The sequence below is a fragment of the Podarcis gaigeae genome (genome assembly GCF_964106915.1).
Source record: "Podarcis gaigeae genome assembly, chromosome: 13".
In the NCBI taxonomy this organism is placed as follows: Eukaryota; Metazoa; Chordata; class Lepidosauria; order Squamata; family Lacertidae; genus Podarcis; species Podarcis gaigeae.
The window spans coordinates 21,069,343-21,086,818 of record NC_139689.1 but is presented as its reverse complement, the minus strand read 5'-3'; the positions used below and the strand labels follow the sequence as shown (position 1 = coordinate 21,086,818).

Genomic DNA, 17,476 nt, shown 5'->3' with positions numbered 1-17,476 from the left:
GAAGCTGCCGGATGGGCTGGAGGACTAGGGCGGCGACGGGAGGGAAGAGCGTCCGCCGGAGGTTGGCATGGACGGGCTTGCGGGAGGCGGGGCGGGTGACATTTAAAGGGCCAGCGCCTCCCCCCCCCCCCGCTCTGTTTCTCTCCCTCCCCGGGGAGGCTCTGTGGATTCAGGCAAATTTGACGGCTGGCGCTGCAGGTTGGCTAGGGAGTAGCCCCATGGATTTAACAGAGGCGGCGCTGTGTCGGGATAGCTGGGCGGTGGGCATGTGCAGAATCATAGATGTGTAGCCTCGGAAGGGACCCCGAGGGTCATCTAGTCCAACCCCCTGCAATGCAGGAATGTTTTGCCCACTCATCCTCTAAAGACTGAGTTATCCAAAGTGAAGCAGGTTAGACTTTGGAGAGCTTACCTCTGCTTATTTGGGCTTGAATAGAGACGGTGGGTTCCTTTCCTGCTGCGGATCCTCATTAAAACACCCTTGTTATTTATCCGATCACTGCTCAGGGCTGCTGCAAAAGGGCCGCTTCGCTTATTTTGCAGACACTCCAGGTCCAACTGAATTGTCGTGCCTTCTCTTGCATTTCATTTCCCCTTGAGCCCGCGGCTTAACATACCCACCCTAAAAACTACGTGTCTGTATCCCTGCAACAAAGGATTGTATTTTATGCATCAGATGATGGAAGTGACTCTTGAGTCCACAAATAAAGATGTATTGCCTTAGACGACAAGGAGCAGGCAGGCTGCAGACTCGGCATAACTATGTTTTGTTTTGTTTTGAACTAGAATATCAGGATCCACCAGCCAGAACAAGGTGAGGAATGATAGCATAGAGGACTCATGCACACTTTGAACCAAGTGCCAGGGTGCCCCTGGGCACATTTCAGTCCTGGAATTTGTTTTCTGACCCAGAACTGGATCACACAGTCCTTTCAAATGCAAATAGTTCCTGGTTCCCCATCCCCAAGTTTTCTTCATTTCAGCGATTTATTTCAGAGAAGCGATGGGAGGAGACATTTTGCTGTGGCTATCATTAAACTCTTGGGAGTCAGAAATGGCTGTTGATCATCCTGAGATCTACCAGTAAATCTTGACCTACCTTCTCCTCATCCCTGCCTTTTGCTCTGCCGGGGCTAGAGGGCAGCCAGGGCCCCCCAAACCAGCAGAGGGACCGTTGTTGCCCTAACAGTGCTATCATTTTGACTTGGCACAAAGTATCTAAGACGATTAGATGTAGCCTGCAGTTGCATCCAGATGACCTATTTACTGAGCGTTCATCCTGATTTGTTTGCAGAGTTTATGGAGAGGCTAGGCGACATTGGCTCTTCATTGAGCATCAATTCTGATCTGTATGTGAGGAGGTTATGCGATGTGTCAGACAATTGTTCTCCCGTACCTTCCGATGAATTTCCTATTCATTTATCACAAAAAGTCTGCTCTTTTGGGGGAAGTGGGTTTGTTGTTCAAGACCTCCAAATCCACTTCGATTGGGCAACCTCAATTGGTCACTGTGGGATGGAACCCCACCCTGCAAATAGCAACAGTTCTGAAGTGCCCTAAGAGAACTCCCCGTTTGCATGCCCCACCTCTTCCAGGTTACAGGGGGCCAAACTGAAATCCTGGAGGCAGCACTGGCCTTGGACATACATGAAGCCATGGGGAGTGGGGGAGGCCAGGGCTTTGAGCTATTAGGCTTATCCTAGCTGCACAGCAGCTGGGAGAACAACATTGTGATCCAGTTATTAAGAGCACAGTCATCTTACCAAGAACAATGTGTTTGCTTTCATAGTTTGCGTGCACAAAGCCCCTACACACACACACCAGTGTGATGTCCATGGGTGTAGGCAGAGAGGGGCAGCTGCCCCCAATCAATAAAAATCAATAAAATGCATAGCTAACTGAAGTTCTGCCCCCCCCAAAGGCCTGCTCCCCTAACAAAAATCCTGGCTACACAATGGTGATGCCTTAGTGCACATTGATGCGCTTTGATAGTGCGCATTAACAGCAAGAATGGCTTGGCTGAATCTTTCCCACCAGTTTTGTATTTTTCAGTTCTATTAGGCCACAAAGGTAACATTTTGGATGGGTGCCAGGAAACTCATTTCTAAGCTCCTTCCCGAAACATGGTTGGCAATCAACAAATGTCCCTGTGAACCCAAGAGTCCTGGATGCCACCCTGAGAATCTTGATAATCTACTTCATTGCTCCTTTCAAACCACTAGCCGTTACAAACAAGCAGTGAAAAATGGATGTACGTAAATACGCTTTTTACATGTTACAAGAAGAGGCCTCGAGTGCCTCTTTGCATCTTTTGATGACCTATTAGCTTCCGACAAATCAGTTCTATATTGGGTACCACTCCCCTCCCAGAGCAGCCTGGAATCCTGACGTATTGCAGATGCCTCTTCTTTCCCGAAAGGTCTTCAAGATCTCTAATGGGGCCATTAGGCTGAAGGGCCCCATGTGCACTTAAAGCAGGCCAGATGCAGATGAAAGTCCTAAAGCCCACCAGGGTACCAATTAGATTCAGAGGGCGAACTGTGGAGGGAAAATTACAGGATGCTGTGAAAAGGAGGACTTGGGCAGGTGTGTCATTTAATGCATTAAATTGTGCTGGAAAGAAATCTTAAGTAGTAGCTGGGGTGGCATTTGCCTCCCATATTCCCCTCCCTGCATCAGTTTTTAGATAGGAAACTGCAACAGGACACAAGAGTGCTTATTTTTGTTCAAATAATCTGTAAAGCAGAGTTCCCAATCCCCAGCCAGGTGGTGCCCTCTATTTGGCTTGGAGCTGATGGGATTTGTAGTCCGGAGGACACAGGCAGCTTGGGGAAGCCAGCTTGAAGCATCACATATGCCGATGACACTGTTGTTGTTGTTAAGCATATACGATGCTTCAAGCAGGCTTCCCCAACATTCCGGTGTCCTCCAAAGGCTTTAGACTACAAATCCCATCAAACCCAACCATACAGAGGACTCCATCTGGTCAGGGAAGGCTACTTTACAGTATTTTTTTTTTTTTAAATTAAAATGCTTTTATTTTGCTTTAAACAGATACAGATAAATATAAACAACCACAATTACAAAAGATAAAAACCTTAATAATAATAATAATAATAATAATAATAATGGAAAAGGCTAAAAAAACTACAAAAAATATCAAAGTACATGGCATAGAACATGAGCCATTATGGGAAAGAAAAAAGAAAAAGGAAAGAAGAAGGGGGGGGGAGGGAAAAAAGGAAAATGAGCCCAAACTCAAGAAGGCTTGCCTATTGTACGCTTCCGTCAAGGTCACAACAGATCATTATTCTTATCAATTCTCTCTATCTGCATTCCATAGAATCCCTCATCTTTGTATCAGGGAACATTTCCCTATGCAGCATCATTCTAAACATAACCAGATCTTTGATGAACCCTTATCCCCTAGATAATTATTTAATTATTTAAACAGTACTATAACAAATACTGGCTAGCAGCAGGATCCCTGAGGTCCCTGGAGATGGAGCAAGGCTCATTTGGGAGCAGGGTAGCCCATTTTTATAATAGACCGTGTTCCATGCCTTTAAAAGCAGTCTGAATGTAGAATTTCAAAGATCAGTCCACCCTCTCCACTAGCATGAAGCTAATGTAGTGGAGAATTAAAACTTTATTTGTATGTGTCCAACTGCTGCAGAAGGCAGGGTGGCTAGGCCAATGGGGGGAGAAGAAGTTGGACGCCCTCGCTGGGAGTTTCAGCTGCTGATTTCTTTAGGGGTTCTGGAGTAAAATTTGGCCAGGAGAGCTGGAGAGTTTGGGTGTGGTGCAGTAGAATGTGTCTTGAAGGGACTGTTCCCATATATGCCTGCCTGAGCCCGCTATTCAGAAGTGAGATGGGTGTGGAGGTGACAAGGGATAGTTTGGGATCTTTTAAGAACATAAACAGAGCCTGCTGGGACATGCCATGTCTGTGGGAAGGCTGCAAGCAGGAATGGTGTTCAGGGTCACACTGCCTCTGAGGGCTTGTCCACAATTTGGTTTGTCCTGTGGTGTTTTCTTCCACTTGTTCTAGACACGGTTCTGAGAGGCTTTTCATTTGTCCCACTGCTTTCCCCTGGAGAACCCACGGTGAACTGCTGAATCAAAACAAATGCCAGTCTGCAAAAACCCCGACTGACGTTTGTTCCAATTCTGCGGTAAACTGCGGGTTTCCCTTGGAACGGGGCAGGGCAAACAAAGAACCTCTCAGACTTGTGCCTAGAATGCCCCTGGCAAGCGGCAGTGTGGATGAGCCCTGACAGTGGCTGTAGAATATTTTCTGTCATAGGAGCCAACTCCTAGGGGCTTTGGCCCCCACAATTAAATATTTGAGCCCCACAAAGTTGATGGGCATTCCCATTCAAATGGTGTGTGTGCACTGTATCATGGGTTACGGTAAAATCTGGGTGCGAGGCTGCTCTGCCACCCAGCTCGTCGGACTAAGTCTGTGGGTCCCTGCGGAGGAAAATGAGCTCAGCCGGAGACAGGAGCAAGCTGCAGAAGATCCAAGTTTATTGTGCAACAGGTTCAAGGCGAAATTGAACAGCGAGAAAGGGTGACATGAACTTTTGAAACTTCCCTCCATGCCCCAGAATACAGTGCAAAACACATCCCAGTTACATCATGAATACATTAAGAAGAGGTTGGGTTACATAATAATAATAATAATTTATTATTTGTACCCCGCCCATCTGGCTGGGTTTCCCCAGCCACTCTGGGCGGCTTCCAACAAAGATGAAAAATACACTAAAATGTCACATATTAAAAACTTCCCTGAACAGGGCTGCCTTCAGATGTCTTCTGAATGTCAGGTAGTTGTTTATCGCTTTGACATCTGATGGGAGGGCGTTCCACAGGGCGGGCACCACTACCGAGAAGGCCCTCTGCCTGGTTCCCTGTAACTTGGCTTCTCACAGTGAGGGAACCGCCAGAAGGCCCTTGGAGCTGGACCTCAGTGTCCGGGCAGAACGATGGGGGAGGAGACGCTCCTTCAGATTACATCATGAATACATTAAGAAGAGGTTGGGTTACCCAGGATTAACATATGGAGGAGGGAGGGGGAATATGCAGAGCTGGAGATATGCGCAGATAAGCACATCCTGAGTACCAGTGATGAGAAGATGGTCCATGTACTGGCATTGCCTGGAGGAAAGGCTTGGCAGAGTGATTTGACAGGATTAGGGTCTTGACACCTTGCTTGAGGGATTATGGAGGACAGGGGAGGTGTCATGGAGTCCTAGAGAAATTGAGCAAATTGGCACGTTGATTTTCTATGAATTTTATAGATTTTAGTCCCTTTTGACATTGACAATTGGAAATAAATGGATATATTGTAGCGAAGAAGAAGGTGAAGAAGACATGCCCCCCCCTTCCATATCACATGTGATCGATTATGTGGGGCAGGCCTTACCTGGGTCCCCACAATATTATATTCAAGTTTGCACCCCTATTTTCTGTGGTAGTGCCTCACCTCTTGAATTGCCTCGCCAGAACAATTCACCCTGTGCCAATGCTAATAACATTTGGGCCTCAGCTCCAAACTTTGCTTCCCTCCACCCCAGGATTTAATGTTAGATTGACTGATGCTTGCCCAGCAATCTGTTTAACTGTGATATTTTATAGCAACTGATTTTAATGCCTCGTTTTGGAAGCCGACCTTACAGCACAAGGTGGGGTGAACATGTTTTAAATAAAATTCAGTACAGTGGTACCTCGGGTTACAGACGCTTCAGGTTACATACGCTTCAGGTTACAGACTCTGCTAACCCAGAAATAGTGCTTCAGGTTAAGAACTTTGCTTCAGGATGAGAACAGAAATCGTGCTTCGGTGGCGCGGCAGCAGCAGGAGGCCCCATTAGCTAAAGTGGTGCTTCAGGTTAAGAACAGTTTCAGGTTAAGTACGGACCTCCGGAACTAATTAAGTACTTAACCCGAGGTACCAGTGTAATAATGAACACACACCAACCCTCCAGAGTGGGCCTCCTTGGAGCTAGATCTCCAGATTTCTCTCAAAATGAGACTGTTTGGAAAAGCACTGCAGGGGGAATAGTGTACACAGGTGAAGTGGCTGTAAGATCTATGAGTTCTCTGGGAGGGCAGCGAGATTAGAGAAGAGGCAGCAGGGCACAAGAGTTCTCTTGCCTCAAAAACAGGAAGGCCTCTTGGCAGGTGTCTACTTCTTGCTTGGTTGACCACCCTCCTCCAAATCACTTTGAGGAGTCAATTAGCTCTAATTACCCCCCACCCCAATGTTCCATCAATTTTCTGACAAAGGATGTGAATAAATTGCGCATTAAAAGAGATTAGTACATCTCTCTCTCTCTCTGTTCCCCATTCAGCTGGGTTTCTGGGGGCCATTACGGTCAATTACACATACGTTCCCGCCGCCCTGTGTCTTTTGTCTATGGAATAATGACGCAACCCGACCTGTGCCTTCCCCCTCTATAAATCCTGGGTCCCCTACTTTGTGGGGAATCAGACATCCAGCGGCTCCTGACAGGTTTCAAGGTATGAATTCCTTAAAATCTATGATGGAGGTTTGGGATTTAAGGGTGTTGGTTTGGGGGTGTGGGGTAGGACACCAGCTGACAGACTGTTAAGAGATTTTAAATGGAGCAAGCTTGTTTTCTGCGGCTTCAAGAGGGTGGGACTCAGACAGATGGATTCAATTACAAGAAAGGAGATTCCGACTGAACCTTCCTGACAGTAAGAGTGTTTCAACAGTGGGACAGGCTCCCTCAGAAGGTGGTGGACTCTCCTTCCTTGGAGGTTATTAAGCAGAGGTTGGATGGCCATCTGTCAGGGATGCTTTAGTTGAGATTCCTAGATGACCCAACTCTCCAGTTCCATGAGATGGGGTGTCACTGTTTTTTGCTCCAACGGGGTAGGCAGAAATTCAACAGGTGCGGTTTTTTGTAGCCCAAAGCAGTGACAGAAATGTCTCCACCTGTTGAATGTATGGCTGTTATGCAGGTGTTAAGAGGAACAGGAGCCCTGTCAGGGAAGATATGGCACGCATGTACCACATTTCACGCGCCTGCATCTTAAAAGCATTGTGAAGTCGTCGCTGTTTGAGAGGGTTGTGGGTTATTAGGGGCTAGAGGTCATGATGCGGCTGGGCTTTGAGCTGAAGAGAAGAGGCCTGCAGCTCAGTTCTCTTTTGGGCAGGTACCATCCAGCGCAGGGCCAGAGCGCATGCAGACCAGCCTCTTTGGGCCTCTAACTTAGTGCAAATACTCTGACATGTATCTGACCCTTCAAATGGCCGTGCTTGTGAAGGGATCGAATCTGGGAACATTGCATACAAAGCATCCCCTCTGGCAATGGCTATTGGCAGTCTTGCTATGTGGATTTGCTGAGAGCATGATCCAATGAGTGGGGTTGGAAAGAAGATGAGGAGTGTATGTGTGTTTGTGTAAGCAGACAGCGCTCTTTTTCAAAGGTACCCTTGGTGCGCACTTGTATCCCGCCACAGACCATAGCCACTATGTGACTAGTGACTATTGTCTGTGGTCAAACAGGTTTTGAAGACTTCTTAATGCTGAAAAAAACTCAACTCAAAACTGGCAACAGGCAGACAAAAATTGTATACACACCACCAAGGGAAGCAATGTTATATATTTATTGCGCCTCTTGGGGAGCTCTCAAGAAATAATGTCTATCATAATCCTGGTATTCTGGGTGGCTCTGTGGTCTAAACCACTGAGCCTCTTGGGCTTGCTGATTAGAAGGCTGTTGGTTTGAATCCCCATTACAGAGTGAGCTCCTGTTCCTCTGCCCCAGCTCCTGCCATAGCTGTCAACTTTTCCCTTTTCTTGCGAGGAATCCTATTCAGAATAAGGAAATTTCCCTTAAAAAAAGGGAAACATTGACAACTATGGCTCCTGCCAACCTAACAGTTCAAAAGCACGCCAGAAAGTGCAAGTAGATAAATAGGTACCGCTCCAGTGGGAAGGTAAACGGCATTTCTGTGCGCTGCTCTGGTTTCGGTGTTCCATTGCGCCAGAAGCGGTTTAGTCATGCTGGCCACGTGACCCAGAAAAAACTGTCTGTGGACAAATGCTGGCTCCCTCGGCCTGAAAGCAAGATGAGTGCCACAACCCCTTAGTCGGGAATGTGATTTAGTGGGGGAAACAGAGTCAGGCTGGAAACCAGAATGCTTCCTTGATTTCTTTCTTCCCCACAGATGATGTGGAGCTCTCAGTCTGTGCTCTGTGCTTCTTTGCTCCTCTGTGGGCTACTTGGTGAATGCTGTGGAACCGTTCTGGTGGTGAGTTAAACCGGGGCCCCCCACCCCACCCCATCAACCCTACTTGATAGCTGTCACTGGCCTTCCTCCGTCCCTCCTGATTGCCTGCATGGGCTGGGCTGGTCCTCACATGCAGCAGAAATGAAGTGGCAGGATGGAACTGCATCGGTTCAGACTGTTGCAGGTGGTGCAGTTTGTTTGTTTTAAATGTATATAGGCTTACTTTCAAAATAGGCTTCTAAGCAACTTGCTAAGCAGGTTCTGCAGACATATCATGCATTTAAAGCACCCCCCCAAAAAAAGCTTGGGAACTGTAGTTTGTGAATGGTGTTGTGAACTGTAGTTCTGCAAGGGGTAAACCACAGTTCCCAGAATTCTTGGTGGGATGGGAGGAAAATGTATGGTCCATATAAAACCCCAGTTTTGATTACTCCGACACTTTAAAAACAAACCAACCAAAAAATCCTTGCAGATAGAAAGCAAATACTGTACCATACATCAGGGATAAAGATTCTACCCCAACTATTTCCCAGCTATTCTGTGTGTGAGAGAGAGAAAATGAGACAGAGAGAGAGAGTGTGTGTGTAGAAACCTCTGACTTCTGTGTGGCTGAAGTTTAGGTGACATCTGCACATGGGCGTAGCCAAGGCGGGGCAGGGAGGGACAGCTGCCCCCCTGAATGAATAAAAATCAATAAAGATACATAGCAAACTGAGGTTCTGCCCCCCCCCCCCCAAAAAAATCCTGGCTATGCCCATGCATCTGCACCATATATTTAAAGAACTATTAAATTATGTGAATGGTCTTGGCTTCCCCTAAAAAAATATTGGGAGCTGTAGTGCTCATAGTTGTTAGGGAACCCTTTTCCCCCCTCACAGAGCTACAGTTCCCAGAGTTCTTCAGGAAGAGGGATTGACTGTTAAACCACTCTGGCAACTGCAGTTCTGTGAGGGGAAGAGGGATCTCCTTACACTTTCAGCACCCTGAATAAATGACCATTCCCAAGATTCTTTAGCGGAGGCCATGGCCCATTAAAATGGCATAATTGTGCTTTAAAAGTAAGGTGCAAATGTGGCCCTATCATGCAAGGGTGACAGTTACATCCTTTGCTCTGCCCAGTTTGGCCTCTAACCCCACCCACCTTTGTCTCTGGCCCTGCCCACCTCTAGCCCCACCCACTTTTGTCTCTGGTCTAAGCCACTACAGTGGTACCTCAGTTTACGAACTTAATTCATTCTGGAAGTCCATTCTTAAACTGCAACCGTTCTTAAACCGAGGTGTGCTTTCCCTAATGGGGCCTTCCACCATTTGGCTTCTGTTCTTAGATGAGGTAAAGTTTGCAAACCAGGACACTACTTCTGGTTTTGCGGAGTTCGTAAACCGAATAGTTTGTAAACAGGGCTGTTCTTAAACCGAGGTACCATTGTACTGGCATGTATCCCTGCATCCACAGAAAGTTTCCCCATAGCAAATGTCACCCTCTGACTCACTCTTGGCAGGCTTAGTTTCAGGGTACTTTTCCTTTTGTTGCATGTGCAGCCCAAGGACAAACGCGGCTGGACCCTGAACAGCGCTGGATACCTCTTGGGACATCGTAAGTCAAGTCAGGATTTGATTGGCATGAGAAAGATACGGCCACAGACCCTCCAAGTGTCCCTATCTTCCAGGGATGTCCCTGATTTAGAGAAGCTGTCCCAGTTTCTGATTTGATCCTGGAATGTCCTGCTTTTCCTTAGGATGTCCCTGTTTTCATTGGAGAAATGTTGGAGGGTCTGGAGTTATCCAACCCCCAAAGCTGCCTGAAGGCAATCCTGTATAGGGAATTTTAAAAAAATGTTTAATGATGTTTTTATAGTTGTTGGAAGCTGCCCAGAGTGGGTGGGACAACCAAGTAGGATGTGTGGGGTATGAAATTATCATTATGGAGTGGGATGTCCCTATTTTCATCGGATAAATGTTGGAGGGTATGTGGCCAAAGGACAAGGAGAAGAATGAAATGATATTGGAAGCTGAAGTTACTTTCCCTGGGGGTTAAATCCCATTGAACTCCATGGTACCTACTTCTGAGCAAAAGTGCCTAAGATTGCACCATAAGGTATCTGCCACCATATGTGGAAGCAGGTCGGGGAGTTGTCATTGTGTGTGTGTGTGTGTGTGTGTAGTAATTTTATGTTGTGAACTGCCCTGAGATCCTCTGGTATAGGGCAGTATACAAATAAATAGTTAATAATAATGAAGAACAGAATAAGAGGCCTGCAGGATCAGGCCAATGGCCCATCTAGTCCAGCATCCTGTTCTCACAGTGGCCAACCAGGGAAGACTGTAAGCAGGACTTGAGTGCAAGAGCAGCTCCACTTATGATTCCCAGCACCTGATGCTCTGACTGTGGAAGCCATGCAGAAAGCCTGTAATAGCCACCATTGCTTGCGGAATGCGCCCCCTTTTCGTCCATGCCTCTGTCCTCTCTGCTCAAATAAACCTTTCCTGGTTTATTTCCCCGGCGCTTCAGAAAACCTGCAAATCCTGTTGGATTAGAGATGGTATAACGATGCCTTTAGCATAACCACTTCTGCTCTCAGAGAAATATTTCTGTTGTTAGAGATGCCACCTTCCAGGCCTAGCATGAGTGTGCAGCACCCATGGGCAGCTGCTGGAATGCCAGTGCAGATGCCTCTCCTGGGAAGGGCTGTAGCTCAGAGGGAGAGCATCTGCTTGGGATGCAGAATGTCCCGGGTTTGATCCCCAGCGTCTCCAAGTAAGGCAGGGAGAGACTGAAACTCTGGAGAGCTGCTATCAGCCGCTTCAGGTAGCACTGAGGAAGATGGGCCAATGGTCTGGTTTTGTAGGGGTGAGGGGAGGAATAAGTTGGGTTTTTAATGCAAAGCTGCTTATTTCACACTTTCTGAAATACCGTATTTTTCGCTCTATAAGACTCACTTTTCCCCTCCTAAAAAGTAAGGGGAAATGTGTGTGCGTCCTATGGAGCGAATGCAGCCTTCACAGCTATCCCAGAAGCCAGAACAGCAAGAGGGATTGCTGCTTTCGCTGCGCAGCGATCCCTCTTGCTGTTCTGGCTTCTGAGATTCAGAATATTTTTTTTCTTGTTTTCCTCCTCCAAAAACTAGGTGCGTCTTATGGTCTGGTGCATCTTATAGAGCAAAAAATACAGTAATATTTGAACCGAAACCCAGCTATTTCTCGAGATACGCACTTCTCCAAATTGCTGTTTTTATGGGGTGGGAAAGTGTGCCTAAAAATGTGTGTGTCGGTAAAAACTAATGTATGAAAGGCATTATGACTTGCAGAAAGGTGTATATTGGGCAAATTTGCATATAAAAAAATGTGCATTTGAGGCGATACTTGCACCGATACGCTGGCAACTTTCCATGGGGCTCAAAAGAAATTGAGAACAGGCAAAATGAATGAATGAATGAATGTGTAGAACTGAGAAAAATGAGAAACTGAGAGAAGTCAAAATCATGGACAGCTTTGTTCATTCATATTGACTAGCTCTAAGGCAACTTCCTTAGGGGAAAGAGTGCTGTTGCAGCCATCTCCTGCCTGCAGCATCTGTCTGGCTGCTGTGAGAACAGAATGCTGGACTAGAAAGGCCCTTGGTCTGATCTCTGAGGATCCAAGGCCTCTTCTTAGGCAGCTGCCCAATGGGTCATTCCAAATCAAATCCACGCAAAAAACAAGGGTTTTGTCACCCACCATCTTGGATTTTGATGAAAATTGGTGTACACCCTTGCAATGAGTCTTTGGAGGAAAACAAGGAGGGGGGGGGGGAGAAATACTTCCGATCTGTCATCCTTATCATCATAAATTCAGTCTCCTCACTCTTTAAATTAATTTTCCGTAGTGTAATCCAGACAGACAGGCGTGCAAATTAAATCTGCACAAATTGCTAGTCCTCAGAGATTGCTACTGGTCCACATAACCTCCCGTATCCATGTTAGTTCGTTTATAGCCCATTGACGGCATAAGAGGAAAGAACAAGCAGTGGCGTAGCGTGGGGGGTGCAGGAGGGGCCGGCCGCACCAGGCGCAACATCTGGGGGTTAGGGTTAGGGGGCGCAAATCCACGGGTTAGGGGCGCAAATTACTTGCCTTGCCCCGGGTGCTGACAACCCACGCTACGCCACTGAGAACAAGTTATATTCCAGTGTATGAAGGTGTCCTGTCTGATAGCTAAGGGGTGGTTCTTATGTGCCACTAGCCAAAAGGCTGTTCACAAACCTGATGTAATCTGTATTTTTCCCCCTATGTAACCTGCAGCACTTCTCCCCTTGCACTCTCCTCTCCCCAAAGCAGATGCTCACCAGACACTGTCCAACAAAGGGAGCCTGGCGCATAAGCGAGATGCTATGGAGGACTTGTATTCCATAGGGCAGGATTCCTTGGGTGAGCACCCTTTCACTGACTTCTCTGCCCTCTCCCCGCATGCTCCATTAAGCTTGTGTTATAAGAGCCTGTATAGAGTCGTTAAGGGACGCAGGTGGCGCTGTGGGTTAAAGCCTCAGCGCCTAGGACTTGCCGATCGAAAGGTCGGCGGTTCGAATCCCTGCGGCGGGGTGCGCTCCCGCTGCTCGGTCCCAGCGCCTGCCAACCTAGCAGTTCGAAAGCACCTCCAGGTGCAAGTAGATAAATAGGGACCGCTTACCAGCGGGAAGGTGAACGGCGTTTCCGTGTGCGGCTCTGGCTCGCCAGAGCAGCGATGTCACGCTGGCCACGTGACCCGGAAGTGTCTCCGGACAGCGCTGGCCCCTGGCCTCTTAAGTGAGATGGGCGCACAACCCCAGAGTCTGTCAAGACTGGCCCATACGGGCAGGGGTACCTTTACCTTTACCTTATAGAGTCGTTAAGTAGGTTCCCTATCGGAAGGAGAAAAAAACAGAGGCCAACCAGAGAAAATTGAGAAGTAAAGCAGCTAGTAGGCATGATCTTTATTAAACTGTTGCAACAGAGTCCCCCGCTCACGCCACGCAGGGAGGGAGGAGAGGAACCCTGAACAATGGTGTGCAAGCCCTTATAAGACTTTTGAAATTGCCCACCCTGTAGTTTGAGACCACCCCCTTGAAACATCATAGATACTTCACTGAAAGGGGCGGGAAATCCAGCAGAAATCCTGTCTGGCAGGATACTGATACAGTGGTACCTCGGGTTAAATACTTAATTCATTCCGGAGGTCCATTCTTAACCTGAAACTGTTCTTAACCTGAAGCACCACTTTAGCTAATGGGGCCTCCCGCTGCCGCTGCGCAATTTCTGTTCTCATCTTGAAGCAAAGTTCTTAACCCGAGGTACTCTTTCTGAGTTAGCGGAGTCTATAACCTGAAGTGTATGTAACCTGAAGCGTATGTAACCCGAGGTACCACTGTAATGGTCATTGATTGTTTTACCTGGGCAGCCTGGCCATTCTTTTTGAGATGCTAAATACTTGGTTCCTGAATTCAGGTCACAGGCTCACCCTATTCATAACACAAATATGTCCTTAAGACAGGATTTGTGAACAAAGAGACAATGGGGAGAATATTTGAGGTTACTTGAAGAGTCAAAATGGCTTCAGGATGGTTCTCCTGTACTATTTCAGGCACCTGGTTTATATTAAGGGTTACCAGACATCCCATTTCCCTCAGATTTACAAATCAGTCCCCATATAAGATCCACTGAAGTTGAAAAGTGTCCCCGGATTCATTGAAAAAAAATCTGGTAACCCTAGTTTATATAGTTATGTGTGTGTTTGCCTTGTAAATTTATGAACATTTTTTTAAATATATATATAAGACCTTAGAATTCCTATAACACTTGCCTCTCCCCGTCAACTCCATTTCATCTGTCTTTCAGTACATGCTCTGCGCTCCTTAGATGACGGCGCCTTCCAAACCCTGATGGATTTTCTAACCTACCTGAACCCCCAAGGTATGGACAGATGCTGGGTTCTCTGGGAGGGAGAAGAGGGGCATTTTTTTAAGGGAGTTGGGAAACCTAGTTCTGAATCTTCTCTGCTTTGGAACAAGGAATGCTGGGAGCTCTATGTGGAGCAGGGCAGGGCAGGGCTGGGAAATCAAATCTCTTCTCCGTTGTCTTTTACAGATCAAAGAGCTGTTTCACGCCTGCCCCTCTTGCTGTCGGAGGAAGAGTCCTTGCGGCAGTAGCGGCCTGGCCTCCAGCCTGTGCCCTTCGGATTTGCTTGCTGCTGCCACCACCCCTCAGACTCCTCCCCATCCCCCACACATACAAGATTCTGCTATATTTCTGACACAAAGCCACCTTAATAGAATCTGGTGCCCCAGACAGCTGTGCCTGTTGCATAGCCATTTGGGAGCTCAGCCCATCCCTTTTGAGAGAATCCCCCTCCCCTTGACTAAGCCGCCCCAGAGATATAGGCTATAAACATGCCATACAGTTAAAGCACATGACTTCTCCCAAAGAATTCTGGGAACTGTAGTTTACCCACCACACAGTCACCATTCTCAGTATCTGCTTCTCGGCAGTGGTGCCCTCCCTGTGGAAGGCCCTCCCATCAGATGTCAAAGAGATAAAGAACTACACAACTTTTAGAAGACATGTGAAGGCAGCCCTGTATCGGGAAGATTTTAATGTTTGACATTTTATTATTTTTTATATTTTGCTGGAAGCTGCTCAGATGGGTGGGGAATAACAGCAACAACAGCAGCAACAACTATTATTATTATCCTCAACAAACTACAGTTCCCTGGATTCTTTGGGTGGGGGAAGTCACATGTTTCCAATGTGCTTTAAATATATGGTGTGTGCAGAGCTATACACTCAAATTAGCTCAGCCTCCCCCATCACCATTACATCTTTACACGCTCCTTTCTAGATACACACACACACACACACACACACACACACACACACAATCCCATACGCATCATTTGTAATGTGTGAGTTTGTATAGGAAGAAACCTTGGAGTGTAGATGAACACATGTCCACGTGTGCAAGGAGCACTCCTTTGGCACCGGCCCAGTGTCGCACCCTTGCCTTGCTCGTGAACCTTAGTAGGAATAGCCATAGCTCAGTGGTAGAAGACACGCTCTGCACAGAGAACACACACACAAATTTAACCTTCTTCTCTCAGCCTAATTGTTGCTGGGTAGCATACAGTGGACGAGAAAACTAGAGATGGGAAGAAAGAGAGAGCTCTGCTTGCTGTTGTGGTCAGTTGAATTCTATATATCTCTATCTCTATCTCTATCTCTATCTCTATCTCTATCTCTATCTCTATCTCTATCTCTATCTCTATCTCTATCACATCTATATGGGGCTCCTGCACCTTTGTGTACAAGCTCCCTCTTCTGAAATCCCCTCTGCTACACATAACACTCAAAGGGGCAGGAGCCCTGTCCTCTTTTTCACATCAGCACCGTACTGCTATCTTTCACCCCAACCAACTTCCCTATCCCTGGAACGGAGCCCCTGAGAATTTTTAGTCTTTCAATGTTATTTTGTTTAAAATAGACCCCCCCCCCAGCGCTGCAGTAGATGAAACAACTGTGCACACCTACTTTCTACCCCTAGCTGCCCCCTCATCCCTGCTGCTACATTTTCACTCTGAACATTTTCACTCTGAGTATTTACCCTGCTTTGAGAATGGAGAGATCAGAATGTGGGGCTGTGGTTATGGACTGGAGACCTGGGAACAGGGGAGAAGAGGCCCTGTAAATGAACTGATTGAATAAACATTTCTCTTCTGAATTTGCTGGTCTCTCTAGCGTTGATGTCTTTGATCAGCACAGGTCCAGGGGAGACGGGGCTCAGAATCTACAGAGGGAGGTGCTCCCAGGTTGTCTCCATTTTGGGGGTGAGATTCAGTCACAGCCCAGTCAAGACTTAAGTCAATTTGGAGAAATAGGAGCTATTCACAAAAACAGGATCTTCACAGGATCTCCATGGCTCGCTCCTGCCAGAACAGGATTTTCGTTACTGGGCCTTTAACAGCAGCCTGACATGCTAAACTAGAGGGAAAGGGATGAGCTCTGCGGTCAGGACATCTGCTCTGCCTGCAGAAGGGCCCAGCGCTCATTCCTAGCACTTCTAGGCAGGGCTGGGAGAGATCCCTACCTGAAACCTGGAGAGCCACTGCCAGTCAGTCAGTGCTGAGCTAAATGAACCAGCGGTCTGACTTGGCATAACACAGCTTTCTCTATCCCTAAAAAAAGAACAGAGGCGGCACTCTTCGTGGCAAGGAGTGAAACGGGATCCCCTGCTAATGTGCCGCAGATCGAATGGCTGCAAAGGAGGCAGCTGCAGTTGTGGGTTCGTAAGAAGGCTAAGAGCTCGGATAGATCTGACCAAAGGTTCATCTAGTCTGGCAGCCTGTCTTGTGTGCATCAACAAACCAGGTGCCCACAAGCAATAGAGGAAATAGTCCTACCCTGCTGTTCTTCCACAGGTTCTGAGCAGCTTATTGCTTCTGAGTCTGTCTGTGTTGGGCTGGATACTGCCAGGTAGCTGTTAGATGGGCTCCACTGCAACCATTCCTGCCCTTTCATGATGCTGGCTGGAGCTGCTGGTCTGCAGGGTGCCAGAGAGCACAATTTTGCCCTTTGTGCTACTTTTGTTCTCAGCCCTTCCTATCATAGTTAGCTGAAACCATGGGGGGGGGGTGTCATTAGGTGATTTGGCACAAACGGTTGCCAGATGTTCCCTGAAACATCTGAATCAGGAGAGGCTGTGCAGGCCCTAAACGGGTACCTGAATGCCGGCTAGTTAACTGGAGCTGAAGGCAATCTACATGCTTCCTCTTCCTCATTTTATCCTCACAACTACTCCATGTGGTAGGTTAGGCTGAGAGTGAGTGACTGGCTGGCCTGAGGCGATTCAGGGAGCACCGTGGCTGAGTGAGGATTTGAACCCTGGTCTCCCAGGTCTTAGCCCAATGCTCTAACCATTGCACCACACTGCCCCATACATAGTATTACCCTTCTGCCTGGCTTGGAAGCTGCAGCTAGTATAAAATATAGCTACTAGGGTGCTCAGGCGGACACCCAGCTTTACACAAAGCACAGTGGCGTTGAAAACTCTGCACACTACTGAGCCAAGTGCAGTGTTTTGCTGCCCTAAAAACTTGGGAACAGGATACCTAATACCAGAACACACCAATTTTTAATATACTGAGGAGATCCTGCTGGACAGTCCACGACCTGTGGATTTTCACTTGTTGATAATGGAGAAGTGGGCCTT

At 47.4% G+C, this 17,476-nt stretch overlaps 1 protein-coding gene across 8 annotated transcripts; it reads left to right on the top strand.

Moving 5' to 3' along the window:
• The first annotated feature begins 6 nt into the window (after positions 1-6).
• LOC310829484 (galanin peptides-like) lies at positions 7-15,988 on the top strand. 8 transcript variants are annotated; one of them, XM_083708021.1, is made up of 8 exons: positions 7-61; positions 787-814; positions 6,357-6,525; positions 8,204-8,287; positions 9,806-9,860; positions 12,544-12,669; positions 14,113-14,187; positions 14,362-15,988. In XM_083708021.1, the coding sequence occupies exons 4-8, from the start codon at positions 8,204-8,206 to the stop codon at positions 14,421-14,423; spliced, it is 402 nt and encodes a 133-aa protein (XP_083564147.1). In that variant the 5' UTR covers positions 7-61; positions 787-814; positions 6,357-6,525; the 3' UTR covers positions 14,424-15,988. The 8 variants fall into 8 exon arrangements, with proteins under 8 accessions (XP_083564147.1, XP_083564150.1, XP_083564149.1 ...); XM_083708023.1 differs by having other exon boundaries at positions 49-95; XM_083708020.1 differs by lacking the exon at positions 7-61 and adding an exon at positions 121-391.
• The last annotated feature ends 1,488 nt before the right edge of the window (positions 15,989-17,476 follow it).